This window comes from Kogia breviceps, chromosome 13 (genome assembly GCF_026419965.1).
Source record: "Kogia breviceps isolate mKogBre1 chromosome 13, mKogBre1 haplotype 1, whole genome shotgun sequence".
Classification (NCBI taxonomy): domain Eukaryota; kingdom Metazoa; phylum Chordata; class Mammalia; order Artiodactyla; family Physeteridae; genus Kogia; species Kogia breviceps.
The window spans coordinates 70,499,410-70,517,803 of record NC_081322.1 but is presented as its reverse complement, the minus strand read 5'-3'; the positions used below and the strand labels follow the sequence as shown (position 1 = coordinate 70,517,803).

The window sequence follows — 18,394 nt, the reverse complement described above, 5'->3', positions numbered from 1 at the left end:
TTGCGGTACGCAGGCCTCTCACTGCTGTGGCCTCTCCCGTTGCAGAGCACAGGCTCCGGACGCGCAGGCTCAGCGGCCATGGCTCACGGGCCCAGCCGCTCCGCAGCACATGGGATCTTCCCGGACCGGGGCACGAACCCGTGTCCCCCGCGTCGGCAGGCGGACTCTCAACCACTGCGCCACCAGGGAAGCCCAAGGGGACTATTATTAAAGGCAGATTTTTACTCACTGAACCCGGTCGCTGGACTAAAGCAGGGCTACCTCTGACAAATTTCATATGGAGTTTCAGAAAATGAACATAAGCCATTTAGTCAGTTGTGTAACATATGTGATTTTCTTTGAGAAGAACTTCTTCAAATGTCAGATTTAGACAGTTGTTCATGATAATACTGCTGAGAATGCACCAAAAAATGGTATTGGCAGAGAATGAATGGAAAAAATCTGCCTTTCTTGGCTAAGGTAGAAAATGTCTAGGATTAGTTTCATCAGTTTTACAATATCTATTTTTTATATCAACATAAACAATAAATAATCTAAAATTCGATTAGTTTTTATTTACTTTACATTTAATTATTATTCTCAAAATTTGTTACTTATAATATTTCTTGAAACTAGTGATTTTGCTTGGGCAGCAGTGTTCCTAACTCATCAGGATAAATCATAATTAATTTAAGCCCTCATGGTGACCTCATTCCCTTCATGTCCTACTAGCTTTCCCAGCATTCCATGCAGCCAGTTCTAGCCATGTGACAGTCAAATGAGATGCATGGGGAAATTGGCTGATGGAGCTTCTGGAAAAGGTTCATTGGTACGATGAAGAGACAAACCCTTAGGGAGAGCTCCCTTAAGAGTGTCTTCCTCTCCATGCCTTGAACATGGGTGCAAAGCATATGATGTTTGGTGGTTTATCAACGCTTTTGAGATTGTAGGTATCATGTTCAAAGACAAAAAGCCAAGACTCTGGAGACAGAAAAGTGGAAAACAGAAAATGCATAAGCCTCAAATGACAATACTGAGCAATACAACCCGGAAACTACCTGCTTATAGGCTTCCTGTTTTATGAAACATTAAATATCCTTATTGCTTAAGCCACGGTTGGTTGGATATTCACTCAAAAAATACTGAATTCTTTACACGTTGCTTCTGATGCTTGGGTTATAGCAGTAAATTAGACACACAATCTCCCTAACCTCATAGGGCAGGTGTCAAGTCAGAGAAGACATACCGGAGAAATAAAAGAATAAACATATAATGTGCCAGGTAGCAGTAACAATGAAGGAGAATATAAAGTAAGTTAAGGGCATACAGAATGATGGAGGGAGGCTGATTTATAAAGGTTATTCATGGAAGATTTTCTGAGGTGGAATAATTTGAGTAGAGACTTGAATGAAGTGAAAGAGTGAGCCAGGTGAATACCTGGGGGTGTTCTGTTACTTGCAGCTGAGAGTATCACTAACTTACACATCCAATAAGTTTTTTAGTTATTCTTCAAAACAGAGCTCCGATATCATCATTTCTGGGAAGTCTTCCAGGACCTCCCACTCAGTAAAACCAATCCTTTCCTCTTATGGGCTACTTCTGTACCTGCATGTGTTGTTATACTCATCATGTTACCTTTTAATTTACTTGCTAATATGGCTTATAAAGTCACCTTCTCTAAACTGTGAGACCCTGAAGGGCAAGATCAGTTCTTAGTCACCACTATATGGCCCCTAGCACTCAGTGCCTGCTATCCCTAGTAAGCTCCATGTACCTGCAAAAAACTACTGACTTGACTAGAACTTATGTCCTTTGAATGTTCTGGATATAAATGTGTGGTTTTCATTGTAGAGTGATTAAAAGTAGGCACCTACAGTAAAATTTTTGTCAAAGTGTGGTTATTTTTTGTATTGAAGATATTTGTCTTGCAACCTGACTCCTCTGAGTTGGCATGGATGCGTACAAATTAAATAGTTCACCAAGGCAGAAAATCTTTGGTTTTCATTTAGGAGAGAAGAATATAGAAGATGGTCAAGAAGCAACCTGGTTCTCTATCAGGTACATCTGTCTAGTCATATTATGCCCTTGGTCTTTTGAAAAGGCATTCAGAAAGGTGAGTTTAAGACAACTCACCTAGCTTAGGTTATGACAGTCTTCTGAACATTTTTCAGAAGACTGAAAAATGGTAATGGGAGGTAAAGGCTCCTTTTCCTAACTGATCTTGAATGCATCCTCATCTCCGAACCTCCCCTTAGGCAACTAAACTCACACTCATTTCAGTGCAGGGCGAAAGTCTATGACTGACTCAACCCCAAATGAACTGGGTTTAACCATAAAATATGACCTAGCAGATATTATATTTTTAACTTCAAAGATGAAGAGAAAGAAAAAGGGCATTTGAAGAAACTTATAACATCAGTGAAGGCTTAAAGAAAATAGAAAAAAGTTTGATTTTTAGGTACCTGTGTGAAAATTTAATAAAGAGAGGATCAGGAGATATTAAGTGTATTAAATCCCAAGTTTCCCCTTAATATCAAAACAGAAAGAAAAGCATCTGCTTTTATTTACAATCTCAAATAGAATCAAATTCCCTTCCTTTGTGTGTTACATTAACGGACATTAATATTAGTAACTAATATTCATTACTAAGTTTGCTTTCTATTTAAGCCAATCTCTTACCTCTAAAAAGCGGAAATGAAAATAATTTTTTTTAAGTCGTAGAGGTATAACCATCTAAATTTATATGCATCGGGCTTCCCTGGTGGCGCCATGGTTGAGAATCCGCCTGCCGATGCAGTGAACACGGGTTCGTGCCCCCGGTCCGGGAAGATCCCACATGCCGCAGAGCGGCTGGGCCGGTGAGCCATGGCCGCTGAGCCTGCGCATCCGGAGCCTGTGCTCCGCAACGGGAGAGGCCACAACAGTGAGAGGCCCGTACACCAGAAAAAAAAAAAAAAAAAAAAAATTTATATGCATCACAAAATTTTTCTGAAGGATGGTTTAGAGTTAGCTAGTATATCAATAAATGAAGACTTTGAGGGATCTCTTTCTGAAAATAATTGCTAGATACTTTTTCTTTGAATGTGCATTTGAAATTTCAAACTCCATTTTCCACGTTTCCTAAGGCAGCAGGTACCATACAGTTCCCACCACAAGCAAAAATGAGTTTTAAAGGGGTCTAGACTAGGTTGTTACATGTAAAATCTTCACAAAGTCTTTACCAGAACATGATTATAACACCAGAAAGAGTTAACAAATAGCTTTGAGACTAAACTCAGATGAAAAGCTCAAATTCCAGAAAAGTTCAGCGGGGCACATGCTAGCTTGCTCAGGATACCCTGGATCCCATCCTAGGTTAGAACAGATCCAAATTTCCAGGACCTTCTCAGACCCACTGCTTCTTTATTGAGACAGGTACATCCTCATCTTCACCCATCCATCAAGGTTAGCAAAGCAGCAACCCAGCATCTGGTCTAGAGTAACCCAGGTAAGCCCAGGGACAAAGGTGTACTGGAGAGGTGGTGAGATGGGATTATGTACATCACGCAAGCTGAGCAGCTGTGGAGGAACGGGATGCACAGGCTCGAATTAATGGAAAATATATAATTGTTCTTCGTCATTAAATGGGTTGCTTGGGATAGCAGCTGGAGACACATTTAGGGTTTTTGAAAGAGGCAATTTCATACTCATCATACTCATTGTTTGCTACTCTTTCTCTTTTTTTCTTGTTGGTTGAAAGCCTTAGCTTTATTCTCTTAACTAGAAGAGTATCTGCCAGCACAAAAGTCAACGAACTCACAGGAGACAAAAGACATTCTTGGTTTGATTGCTCCTAATAAACTTCAGTGCTTCCAGACCACATAATGTCATAGAATTATTTGTAATGCTTCTTTAAAAGGGGGACAGCGTTCAGAAATGAACTGCACATGGTAAGAAGAGCCTCCCAGGGGTTATCCCTGCAAAAATGAGCTGCAAGGCTTTGGGAGTGGTGGTGGTTTCCGGCCATTAGCGTTACTAATCAAGGCCAGCTTTGCATTTATGGGAATCTGCACAAATCAGGATGATACATGCTATGTTCACTCAAGCAACCCTGCCTGATTTCTTCAAGGTTACGCTGAAACAAAGCCTTACCCCAATTATATTGGATTGGAATGCTTCATTATTTTTATATATCCTTGAGAGAGAAAGAGAGAGAGAGAGAAGTAGACACACATCAGGTCCATGGGTCACAAAATCATATTTAGTGCTTCATACCCACATAAAGCAATTCCTGTCGGCTCGTTACTGGAGGAAGCATTAGTGGAGAAAATACAAATCCTAGATAACCTACCAGGTCTTTCTTGCTGCCATAGTTAGGGCTGAGGTGAGAGAGAGAGAGACAATGGGAGTGCCAGAAAAGCTCGGGCCTAAGAGGTCTCTTGGGGAAACTTTGAGAAGAGGTGATACATTCAGCTGCCATTCTGCCCTCTTTCTATGCCCATTGCCTTTTTGCCCCTGTACCAGGAAGCAAAAATAACATTGCTTCCCCCCAACCCCCCGCAAACTTGTGGTTGACAAACAGACTGGCGTGGAGCTGAGGAAGCCAGGAGAAGATAGCAGAGGAAGTCCTCTGTGAGGCTGGCAGTCACCTGGCAGTCAGAGCCTGGAGGTCTCTGGGGACCGACCACAGGCTTCTAAGCTGAGCCTCTGTACCTTCCTCCTTAGGATGCTTGAGCCACGCTCCAGGCTCTCTGGGCATAGTTTGCCCTTTAGGATCTTGACTATATCAACCAACATGGTACAAGCTGCTTAATTACAAATGTTATAACCAATCATTTGCACACATAGGCGTTCTTACACTACAGATCCTACAGGTCCTGGGCATTACTGCTATTCCTGTCCTTCTGATATAATGAACTCTTTGGGCCAGGCACCTCCCTCCCAGGCCGGGAGCCACAGGAAGAGTAAAGACGACACCACTTCAGGTGATTTCCTAATGGCTTTGCTTCAGGAAGGGTATATACGTTAACAAGGAAGAAAATCTTAAGTGGTAAAACTACCATGGAATTCCAGACCCTACTGAACAGCTGGGGGAGATGGGGAGTTACAGAAGTCATAGCAAAGATTAGGGCTCATTGGAAAGGAAAGCTGGGAAATAACCATGGGGAGAGATAGGCAAAAATCATTAAATTGTATGTTTTAATGAAAAAAATATTTTGGATAAAAATGATTATAAAGAACCAAATTCATATCCTCTGTAAATATGACTTCACAATAAAATTGATGGGGTCTAGGAAGAAGGCATTAACAGCTTTTTGCCTCAGAAAGCATTTCTGTGCATTAGAGTGAGAAATCAGGTAAACAGATACAAAAAATCAAATGAGAGAGTAATGAACAATGGAAAATGTAAGGAAATTATGGGCCAGGATTCTTCCTAATATTAAAGAGAGAGACAAAAAGAGAAAAAGAGAGGAAGGAGTGGGGAGAAGGCTCCAAAAAGGTCAGGAAAAATAAAAGGCCAGTGACTGTAAAAGGGAAAATGACTCATAATAACAGGGAAAATTATGAAAAACATAAATATTGACTACAAAACACCAGTGGGCAAGAAAAAAAGTAAGAGTTAAAGAAATCATTGAAACCGCACATCTCTGATTATTTGTTCTTTAAATTCTTCTGTGAAGCTCATCAGCTAGGAAAGGTACATTATGTAATGAAAATATAATATTATGATTTCTGGCTTAAAAAGGGGGGTGAAATTAAAGGCATTATTTCTTCTCTTCCCTCTTCTAAAACACACAGAAAACAACAAAAGTTGTGAAGCACAAAGGAAAATATCAGATGTAATCAAACAAACAAGCAAACAAAAAAGGCTCCCATTCTTTTACAAACCATGAAGCATACATACACGGGCTAAATTCAGGAAGGACACTGAAAGCTGACAAGTATCTCAAGTCTCAAGCAGGAGCAAAAAGGTTTTGGCTAAAGTAATGTCATAAATGTCTAAAGGGCATATGCAATGAGCCTTTGGTGAGAGTGGCAAGACATACAACTTAAGCTCACAGAGACACAGTTTGACACCACATAACAGAAGCGGAGGCAGAGCTAAGAGAAATGGTTAATATTGTATTCCTATTTACCTTTGTATTGTGTTATTATTATATTCCTTCTAGCCAAGGAAGACTTCCAGAGTCAGTGACATGCCTGTGGAAATTCCAAGGGAGTAAGGGGACTTCCCTGGTGGTCCAGTGGCTATAACTCCATGCTCCCAATGCAGGGGGCCCAGGTTCAATCCCTGGTCAGGGAACTAGATCCCACAGGCTGCAACTAAGAGTTTGCATGCCACAACTAAAAGATCTTGCATGCTGCAACTAAGAAGAAAAAAAATTCCAAGGGAGTAAGCCAGTAAAAAGTAACAGAAAATATACAGACTTGGATTTTCTAGGTAATTCTTACATGCAGAAAGTTTAGTCTTTACAGTTTATACCAATGGAAATTTTCTCTCAGATGAGTATTCTGATAGAAAGTGTTTGCATTTTATAAGGCAAGTCCAGAGAAGGAAATATCAAATATATTATGTAAAGCATTTAACTCTGTTATGTTAAGCAACAGAGTTTGAGAGATTTGGTAGATGGCTTCAATCTGAGCATCTATCTAGGTTTTCAGAGGGTAAGGATGAGGAATGAACAGAGAAGTGTGACCAGATTATACTACTCTCCTCGTGTTGTTGTCAAGAGCTGAGGGTTACTTCATCCAAGAAAACACAACTCAGTACATAGAAAAAGCAATTCAGTGGTAGTCTGGGTGCCCACTAACTGGTCTTAGAACAAGCACATAGACGTTTCTGCCAGGTATAAATAAGAGTCATTGGAAGGATTGATTGATTGATTTTTTTAAAGTTCTTTTTTTTTTTTTTTTTTTTTTGCTGAGTTGGGTCTTTGTTGTTTTTGTGTGGGCCTTCTCTAGTTGCAGTGCACGGGCTTCTCATTTTGGTGGCTTCTCTTGTTGTAGAGCATGGGCTCTAGGCAGGAGGGCTTCAGCAGTTGCAGCATGTGGGCTCAGCAGTTGCGGCACACGGGCCCTAGAGTGCATGGGCTTCAGTAGTTGCGGCACGTGGGCTCAGTAGTTGTGGCTCTCAGGATCCAGAGTGCAGGCTCAGTAGTTGTGGTGCACAGGCTTAGTTGCTCTGCGGCATGTGGGATCTTACCGGACCAGGGATCGAACCCGTGTCCCCTGCATTGACAGGCAGATTCTTAATCACTGAGCTACCAGGGAAGTCCTGGAAGGATTTAAAAAACAACTTTCTGACTCTGCCTACAGAGGACCTTGGACTTGGTACATAGGTTTCTATTTTTCCCAGAAATCAGGTGGCCAATGAAAGTTCTGAACTTGAATTAGATAACACATCTTAACTGTTCTCACAATTTACAAGCATTCTCTCATTCTTCTCCTGGCTATACACAGGTTAAAATCTATAGAATCTCATGGGACCCCAGCCCTTTAAAGAAACATGGTTTATGTACAGACAATGGAGGATTAACAGGTCTGTAAAGGAAGTTAAGCTAAGGAGGGAATCTAACTGAAAACAATGAAAATCAACAAAGCCAGAACAGACCCAAACATTAAGCAGCATTTACTTAAGTGATGTTAGCTAATGGCACCACTGGGTAAGTGAAGAAGTATGAGCTAATACTGACTTCCTCTCCCAAGTTCTAAAATACCAGAATGGTCATAGACCCACGGAACATACATTTCAAGTTCGGGCTGCTGAAGAAACGGTTATGGGTTGAACTGTGTTCCCCTAAAATTCACACGTCGAAGTCCTAACTCCTAGTGTCTCGGAATGTGACCATATTTGGAGGCAGGGTCTTCAATGAGGCAATTGAGATTGAATGAGTTCATTGAGGGGCTCTGGTCAGTATGACTAGTGTCCTTTTAAGAAGGGGAGATTGGGAGAGGGATACACACAGAGGGAAAAGCATGTGAAGACACAAGGAGAAGGAGGCCCTCTACAAGCCAAGGAAAGAGGCCCCAGAAGCAATCCACCCTGCAGACACCTGGATCTCAGACCTCCAGCCTCCAGAACTGTGAGAAAATAAATTTCTTCTGTTTAAGCTACTCAGTCTGTGGTGCTTTGTTATGGCAGCCCCAATATGGAAGCTTATAATGAGCCCTTTTTTCCCTCTTAGAAGTCTGATATAAGACCCAAGTTTTGTGGTTAAATGCTTTTTTCCATCATACTCACAATCCCAACAGGAAAGGCCAATACAGCCAGCATCCAGTCCCGTAGAGAGATGAGCTTCTTGAGCTGCCTCTCTTGTTCTTGGCTCCCATTTCCTCTAGTCAGGAGACTGGAAAGATCAGTCAGCACACAGATGCCAAAAAAGACAGCTTGAATAACCTGGAGGGAGACAATGATTGGGATTAGTCAATAAGATCGAAAGAAACTCAAGCTGTAGGACAGCAAACAAGCTACACCTTTGCAACATGACACAGGGTAAAAGACGGATGATCAGAAGCACATTTTAAGAGCTAGCCCTGCAAGTAGAAAAAGAGTTAGACATCTACAACTTGCTATCATAGGTGAGCAAATCCATCTTAAAAACACTGCTTCCATTTTTGCACACCTAAGGACAAATGCAAAACATGCATGGACAGAAAGCGGTATCAGTTCTCAAATGACATGTCCCTTATTTTAAAACATCACATCTGTGGTTTAGTAATATTGACTACTGTGATTTAACAAACATCTAAAAAGTGCAAAGAAAAAGACTTTAAAAAGATCAATAGGGCTTCCCTGGTGGCGTAGTTGTTAAGACTCCGCCTGACAATGCAGGGGACACAGGTTCGAGCCCTGGTCCGGGAAGATCTCACATGCCACGGAGCAACTAAGCCCGTGCGCCACAACTACTGAGCCTGCGCTCTAGAGCCCGCGAGCCACAACTACTGAGCTCACGTGCCACAACTACTGAAGCCCATGCACCTAGAGCCCATGCTCCACACAATAGAAGCCACCACAATGAGGAGCCCATGCACCCCAACGAACAGTAGCCCCGGCTCGCTGCAACTAGAGAAAGCCCGCGTGTAGCAACAAAGACCCAACACAGCCAAAAATAAATAAATAAAATAAATAAAATTTTAAAAAGATCATTAATCAACGAGACAATTTAGTCTGAATGTGAAGAAACCTTCCTATGATTTAATCTCTTAGAGTCAAAATTTTTTCTACCAAAGGAAGTGGTAGAAAGCTTCTAGTCCTTGAGTCATAGAGAAATCAACTGGATGCAATAACCAAGACTGAAATGGAGCAATTTTCTGTTGTCAAACTTGAACTAAATGACCTCCTTCTCAGGTTTTCAATCTTTATGAAATAAAATCTGTCCAAAGCAATGTAAACTTAGATACCCACACCATTTTCCCAAAAAAATGTACAACAACCACTGGTACATTCCCCAATCAATTACAAATTGAATTACTGACATCAGCTATGTTTACTTGGACTATCACAGAGAGACAACATTGAAACGCTACAGCCCAGCTATTTGTGAAATTCCTAAAGTGGGGGTAAAAGTATTGATAATCCCTAGCCTCGAGTGAAGGCAGGCAGCATACTGTAATGTAGCTTGGCAGATGATAATTCAAATTATGGAAAGGGCAGAAAATATATTCCCTAGGCTCAAAGTCATACCCATTTAGCATGAAAAATAGATTCAGGGGAATTTTTCTGATTTCGTTTACAAGAAATAATTTACTGATGATTTATTTGTAAAAGATACAACTTTACTCATTATGTTTAGCAAACATAACAAAATAATTTTTTTAGTGAATTACCATCTTGGCAGTGGAACAAATCTGTGAAAGTTCTGTTCCTTACCGAGGCACAGAACAAAGGGAAGAAGGACCCTCAGCAAAGCACTGACATACTCAGATTGTGAAACTCTTATCTTAGCCACCTTGAAAATTCCCAGTGATGGAGGTTCTACCACCAGGTTTAGTCAAATAAACGAAAATCCTGCAGTATTTTTTACGTATAATACACCGGGTTCTTCTGAACTCAACAAATCCTGCTATTATTAGTCATTCTTAGTCATAGTAATGTTCTATTCTTCTTCATAATTTAACCTATCTTTTGCCTTCAATGACTTAAGTGTTCTTGCTTTTCTACAACCAGAAAAACCAGAGGAGAAGTTAAGACCGCCACGTTGAGCATGGCACAATTAAAGTGTTGGCAAGAATCATGCTGTGATGACCAGAAATGATTTAAATGACTCAGAGAATAATTTCCTACATGGAAAATTTTCCATAGCACATCTTATGACATTAGAGGTTAGATCTTTATGTCAACCCTAATGGGAGCTGAGAAATTGGAGTGGCCATACTGGGAAATAATAATCTCTATGACAATCTGGCAGTGAACATATTAAAAGGTGTCCTACTTGATCGATAATCAGGGAAATGCAAATTTAGATAGCATTTCTCATCCATGTAACTACTCACAATTTAATTCTGCGAGTACCAAGTATTATAAGGATGGAGAATAACCAAAATCCTTATGGTGGGAGTGCAAATTGGGAAAACCATTTTGAAGAACAATTGGCAATATCTAGTAATTTAAAGATGCATATACTCTTTTATCTAGTGACTTCATTATGAAGTCACATTTACATGAAAGTTAATTTTAACATTCATTGCTTCAGAAAAATGACACAATCTAAATATCTCTTAATAGTTGACTAGACAAATAAATCATGCTATAGTCACACAATGGAATTCTAAGCACACATCAATTTTTCATTCTCACAACAAAACACTAAACAGACAAAAAAGGAAACAAAAATGCTGCATATTGACACCATTAAAATAAATTTCAAAAAATGCAAAGATAAATTTAAAGATGCATGTATATGAAGTAAAATATGAAGAAACACATGGAATTAATAACAGTAAATTTAGGTACCTCTACAAGGAGGGTAAGATTGAGGAAAGGACACAAGGGCCTCAACTATATCAGTATTTTATTTCTTAAGTTGATTATTGGGTATACAGAAGTGCAATCAAATGCTGAAAATCTGTGAAAAAGAGGAAATCTTGAAAGTCACTACAGAAAAAGACATGTACAGAAAAGTAAAGTTAAAAATCATCTCAGACTTCTTGTATAAAACAACACAAGCCAGAAAACAGTAAAATGATATATTTAAAGTGCTTAAGGGGGAAAAACTGTCAAAGGTGAAAGATATTTTCAGACAAATAGAAGCTGAGAGAATTCATTGCCAATAGCCTTTCACTACAAGAAATGTAAAAGGAATTGAGAATATGATACCAAATATAACTTCAAATCTATACTAAGCAATAATAGTTGCTAAAATAGTAAATATGTGGATAACTATAAAAGATTTATCTTCTAATTTGTTTTAATTTTTAAAAGATATTGACTATTTAAAGCAAAAATATAACAATATATTGTGAGGTCTTAAACACAGTTAGAAATAAAATGATGACTATAATAGTACAAAAGACAAAAAGGTAGGAATGGAAGGCATACTGCTGTTGAATTCTTAGTTACATATAAGGTGGTATAATATTATTTGGTAGAAGACAGTGATAAGTTAAAGATGCATATAGTAAATCCTAGAGTAACCACGAAAACAATAAAATGGAGATCTTTAGCTAATGTATTGGTTGTCTGTGTGGCAAAACAAATTACCGCAGACTTAGCAGCTTAAAACACCAATTTATTAGGTTACAGTTCTTAAGGTCAGAAGTCCAGGTGGATTAGTTTGGCTTCTATGCTCAGGGCTCCACAATGCCAAACTCATAGTGTTGGCCAAGTAGGGCTCTTATTTCAAGGTTCAAGGAAAGGATCTACTTCCAAGCTCATTCTGATTGTTGGTAGAATCCAGTTCTTTTAGACTATAAAACTGAGGTTCATGTTCCCTTGTTAGTTCTTAGCCAGAATCACTCTCAGCTCCTTGTATCTGCTCTCCAATCTTTGTATGATGGCCCCCTCCATATTCAAATCCAACAACAGAATATCAAATACTCTTTATGCTTCAGATCTCTCTGACTCTTCTGCTTTCCTCTTCTGGCCTGAAAAAGCTTTCTGATTTTAAGGGTTCATGTGATAAGATCAGGCCTACATGGATAATGTCTCTTTCTTAAGGTCAACTGTGCATATATCATAGTGTAATCAGAGGAGTTATAGCTCTTTCATTGACAGGTTCCCAGGATTACAGTGGGACATCTCTGGGGGTCAATTTAGAAATTCTTTCTATCACAGCTAATAAACCAATACTGGAAATAAAATGGAATACTAACAATATCAAAGTAGTCCAAAAGAAGTCAGAAATTGGGAAAAAGGAACAAAGAACAGATGACACAGAGAAAACAATAAGATATCAGACTTTAATCCAACAATACCTATAATTACATTAAATACATATGGTTTAAACTCTCCAATTAAAAGGCAGAGCTTGACAGATTGCATTTAAAAAGCAAACAGCACTTCAAGTGTTAAGGTACAGATTTGTTAAAAGGTAAATGAATATGAATGCTAATCATAAGAAACATGGAATAGCTATACTAATATCAAAAAGTAGGTTTCAAGATAAAGAATATTACCAGAAATAAAGAACATTTCATAATGATAAAGGGATCAATTCACTAAGAAGGCATAATGATCTTAAATGTGTAATACCATAGCTGATCCTCAAAACAGAGGAAGCAAAAACTTATTTAAGAAGGGTTTAAATTACTCATCAAGTGTTTGTTAAATAAATAAATGATTCACCGGTTCTTGGGAAACAGACACTTTTATGAAGATTTAAAATGCAAGTGAAAGGGGAGAAACAATCTCATATTCTAGAAGAGAAAAACAAAAGAAGTTCTGCAAATATAAATGCAATAGTCTAAACAACATTTTGCTAAATTTAGAAGATTAATGGTACTATGAAATCTTATACTTCTCTACAGCTGATTCCTTTTCTTACTCTTTTTATCCACTGGTGTCATCTAACACAGCAGTCCCCTCACTATTACCTGGTGGCTACCCTGTCACTGTCTGTAGGTCTCTCAGCTGGCTCTCCCCTGCTTACGACCACAGTATGGCCTCCATGCCTGAACTGCTGTGGAAGACTTCCCCAAAGTGAGTATGTGGAAATCAAAGAAAGGAGGTACCAAAAACAATTTTCACCTGATTTCCAAACATCAGGAGACAGACAGAATTGTTGGGTTTTGTTAGGGCTGTTTTTTGTTTGTTTGTTTTTAACTCACATTGGCTAATCCTCAAAATGTAATACCTAAAAATTATGGAACAGGCCATCATTCCCTGCAGAGAAGCAAGGATTGACTTTTGGTTATTTGCTAGTTTAAGAAGCAGTTAGCCAAAACTGTTAAACCATTTTAGATTTCTGCTACTTTGTTAAAATTTGATTTGAGCTGACAGTTAACAAATCACATTAGAGACATTTTACTCTATTGCCTATATATATCATGTTGTCCATTGTAACTTAAAATTTATTAAGTTAAGAATGTAAAAGTCACATGGAGATGCACAAGTGAATCTCATGTAGGATTACCTTGGAGCATTATTCAGCTCCAGCCATTCTGCAGAGCTGGCATTTCCAAACCATCAACCCAGCATGACACACATATACACCATCTGGCTTTGAGTTCTTAGCAGGCTGGTTGCTCTTATTATTTTGTATCATCATGTGTAGAAATGAAGTGGTCAAATGTACCATATCTCTCCAAGAAATATAAATAGAAATCTATCAGAATGAAAAAAAAAAAATCCCAGGATATTTTTGAGTCATTCTAGCATTTGCTCCTCTAGAATGTTCTCTACTGTTTAATTCGCTCTGCATCTTCTCTCCGCCCCCTCAATTCTCCCTGTCAGAAATCACAACTTGTTTACTGAGTCATTTTAGGTTTAGGTTCATTTCCACAAGTGTGGAAATGTACCAAAATTCCATTCATATCTTTATCTTTTTTACACGAGTGGTTTTTATTAAATTAATGTAACATTATTTTCCTTTTTTCTCTGGAATGCACTAAACTATTACAATTCTGTTTGTACTAGAGGGCAAATTCATTAGATTTCTAACATTTATTCCCAAACATATATGATATAGTTTATCCAGAATGGGTTTTATTTCATTTCACCAGGTCATCTTCGATATCCTCATTTATATGTAATTGTACCAAAGCTATAGTCTATATATCAAGTTATGTCATTATTTCAGTTGCTAATTTTTATATTTCAGCCTAATTGGCCAAACTCGGGCAAGAACCAAGGATGCACCAAAATAAGAGAAGCAGCACCTTAAGTAAGAAATGGAATCACTATTTGTATGAATTTTTAAAGACAGTACAGCTGTCTTGACCTTTGGGAGTAAGATTTCCAGTAACTTGTATCTATCATGAACTGCGTTTTGATTATATTGTACTTTTGTAAGATTAACGCAAAGAGTACCACAGTGTTTGTTTTGAAGATTTTGCTTATTTTAAAGTTAATTTTAGACACGGCAGACAGAGGGAACAAGAAGGTAGAACTCTGACGGGTGGCAATGAAATTGGAGTGACGTGGATCATGGAATGAAGGAAAACTGTGGAGAGAACAGATGGGAAGAAGGCAGTGAGATTTATAGGTGTCATAAGGGAAGGCCTAGAGGAGTCTTCTATATGAGGACAGAGCATGAATTAAAGGGGAGATGATACAGAAGAAATGAAAAATCTATCTAAACTCTTTTGTAATTAGTGTACAATATCATGTATAGTAAATGTACATGCAATCTAGGAAAGAATAGTAGAATAGAAAGAAAGAGAGAGAGAGAGAGAGAGAGAGAGAGAGAGGGAGGGAGGGAGGAAGGAAGAAAAGAAAAGATAAGAAAAGAGACTCATACATGGATGTCTTGAATCTGTGTAATTTCTCCTATGCAGAAGGGTGAATAACACATTTGGAGAAATGGTGTGAGTTGGAGGTCTTCCTGTATCTCACACAGTCATATATCATGTGGTACTATATAGCATAAACAGTTATTTTATTTTCAGTTCATAAAACTTTCAATGCAGTTCTTGTCTAAAAGCAATCCATGGCAATTCATGTGTTCAATGAAGAGTGAATTTGACTGAAGGAGTTAAACACCATGTTGAAAGAATACAAGAGCTACAAAATAGCAATACCATAACACACAATCTTCTAAGGGACTCCCCCTCCATTCCACAAATGCCTTACATTTTAATAGTGCACAACTCCTTCTTATTATCAAGATCAAGAGTGAATCCCAAACGTATTTCGACACCAAGGGGCAGTGACTCAGTATGAAATGAGATGAGTGAATTCTGCAAGGATTCTTTTGCATTTGCTTCCAGTGCCTTCCTTGCCTGAGACATCCGAACATCTGTGGCAATTCTACAGTACACAGTCTCAGTTACATGGAAACCGTGATCAGTTACATGTTTGAATGTTACTCTGTAGAGAAATAAATGCATTTAAAAGTGCCACAAGTTCTCTCTGCCTCCTTCATCCACTGAGACTATACCCATCAGATGTACTGCCTGGTGAATTTTCCGTTACTACCCTTGGAGAGGGTCAGCCTGAACAAGACAATATGGTTCTCTCACTCTAATGACTCATGTTTCTAAATCCGCCACTTAAGTGATGTGCTTTAAGCCCAAGCATTTTCAAGGAATCTTCACCACAAACATTTCTGAGGAGATGGACTCATTGCATCATCAAGCCCGTGGTTTTCAGAATGTGATTTAGAGCCCTTGCCCATGTACACAGACATTTACCTCAGACTGCTCTATCTCATTACTGAAAAATCGATGAAGTCAGCCATAAGTCACCACTGGCTAGCAATCCATTCAGACAGACAGAAAGAAAAATAGCTTTTCAGTCAGAAATAATGCACTTAGATAAGCAGCTTTGGAAAGGAAAGCTTTTCCACAAAATTCGTTACAATATCACAGAATCATTTTCAATATCTAAGCAAGGAGAAGAAGACATTTGGATTGCTTCACAAAGTGATGGGTGCGATCATGTCATGTTCCAGCACCATCCTGATAACAGCACTGCAGGGATCTTTCCAGAGATTCCATTCTAATCTGCAAATATGACAGAAAATTTCCCTCGGGTGTTTTCACGGCGCTACACTGACATTAGAAGTTCCTCAAAACTTTTATAGGCTTAAAGGGTTTTTTCAACTATTAGTATTAGCATGAATCCTTTCAAATACTGAATTAAACACACCATTGATTTATTTAACAAATACTTATTGATTACTACATACAAAACACTTAGTAAACTACTAACGCAGACTATTAAACGATTGTAACAGTGGTGAACAGTTATTTAAAGAAAAAAATGTAACTTTAGTAACACAAATCTGTTCTGAAGTGCATTAAATTTTCTAACACTGTAAAATCTATTTTATCTGACTAAATTTTTACTTGTGGTAACAATTTACTGCAGCAGAAGATGATTTAAGTGCCAAACATAAGCATTAGTTAAAGAGTTAGGTAAATCTGAAACCTAAATTAAAAAGGACCCGAATTAAGACCAAATCAGATCTTATGTGATAAGTTGACATAGAATCATAACCCATGCACAATCTATACATAACAAACTAAACTATATGTATTTAGAGCATATACATCTGCAGGTAAAGTTGTATTAATAAAGCCAATTAGGAAAACACAGCCCCTGTCCATAGACATTTCTATTTTAATATTTATGAATCTATTGATTTTGGTCTAACATTGAGTCTACATAAAGACTATGTCTGCATAATTGTAGATAAATACTTGGCAGGGAACTGAATGGTTAAAGTACTTATGAAAGCAGTTCCCTGTTTCTAGATGCTGCCTTCTGCCTTCAGAAACAGGGTCTTCTACGCAAAGCTTCTGGATGGGCTCTGAAAGGTCTCACTCCCTAACACATACTATTTTATATTTTTAACTCAAACTGGCCACTGTTCTACCACATTCATTTGTTTAATATGTCATTTTGAAGTTTACTGGTGCAGAGCCTAAAAGGTATGAGATGAATCATTCTTTTCATTTCTTTTCTCCACTAGTTCATCTATGACTCCAAAATATTTTACCTCTAGATTAAGAGTATTTAGAAAATCCCAGGGTTCTTATAGTTTGAGAAAGTATGAAGCTAGTGCTGGAAGGGTCCTACCACCAATCAACTCAAGTGCCAATGTAAAATCTCAGAAAAAATGAAAGGTCCCTAAGACATTTTATAATTACATTAATGATAGAGAAAAGTCTGATAATATCAATTGTGGAAGATGATGTGGAACAATGCTAGAGGGAGTATATTTTGGTTCAATCACTTTGGAAAATAATGGCATTATCTAGTAAAGTTGAAGATGCATTTACCTATGAATGGTCTTAGGTATGTCTCCTGGTACCTAGAGTATACAACATGGAATGAGATTGGAGTTTTAGGTATATGCTTCTGCCCTTTAGACGAGTATGAAATTTTAAAAAGTTAGAAGTGGTACTGTTATTTATTACATTAGGAAACTAAGAAATACACTACAGTTCTCAATTACTTAGGTAACAAAGTAAATACGACCATTACTTTCTTCACAAAGTTATCACCTTATGTTTCTATTGAGAAACAACCTATTCTTATAGCTTTAAAATAGTTGACCCTTGAACAACGTGGGTTTGAACTGCCCGAGTCCATTTATACACGGATTTTTTTCAGTAGTAAATACTACATACTACATGATCTGCAGTTGGGTGAATCCACAGATGAGGAACCTTGGATACAAAGGGCTGACTGTAAAGTTATACATGGGTGTTTCTATTGCATGGGGGTTGGCGCCCCTAACTCCTACCTTATTCGAGGGTCAACTGTCACTTACTGGACATAATTTTGAGTCATAACTAAATTGTAACACGATTTTCTTGTACTTTAAAAACTGGTGACATTTAGAACACTGGACGTGTAAGTTTATGCTAGGTTTTAGGTTTTTCATTGACTTTTTTTAAGTAGGGTAAGTTTAATATAAAGAATGATTAGGCTATCACAGGAGAGTAAGTATTAGATGTAAACAGAATGCTAGAGGGTGCCCCAGGGCTCAGGGAGAGTAACCAAGGAAAGAAGAACTTGGAAGAAGCCCCCTCCCCAAGGATGGGCTTCAGACCTCACTAGAGAAGGTGTGTTTGCAGCCATTTGGATGGTGGAGAAATTCTCCACCGCGAAGCAGCCTTCCCAGGTAAAGGGGGCCTCTGTTGATGTGCAGGTGCACAAGAGTTGAGTTACCACTGTGGGCAGGAGACCTGGTGCAGGTGGTGCTCTTGCTGGAAGAGCTGCAGGGACTGCACGTTCCCTGCCTGTGGCTGGGGCAGAACGATACTAAATGTCCTTCTACCCACACAGCTGACCACTGGGGCAGCAGCTGGAAGCAGTAAGTGAAGCCCC

General features: G+C 38.6%; 1 protein-coding gene across 1 annotated transcript in view; it reads right to left on the bottom strand.

Annotated features, from left to right (window-relative positions):
* The window catches only part of AIG1 (androgen induced 1), a 238,562-nt gene that overhangs the window by 164,010 nt on the left and 56,158 nt on the right, over positions 1 to 18,394 (bottom strand). The window contains 1 exon segment of the mRNA XM_059083298.2: positions 8,201 to 8,356. Coding sequence (XP_058939281.1) covers positions 8,201 to 8,356 — 156 coding nt within the window.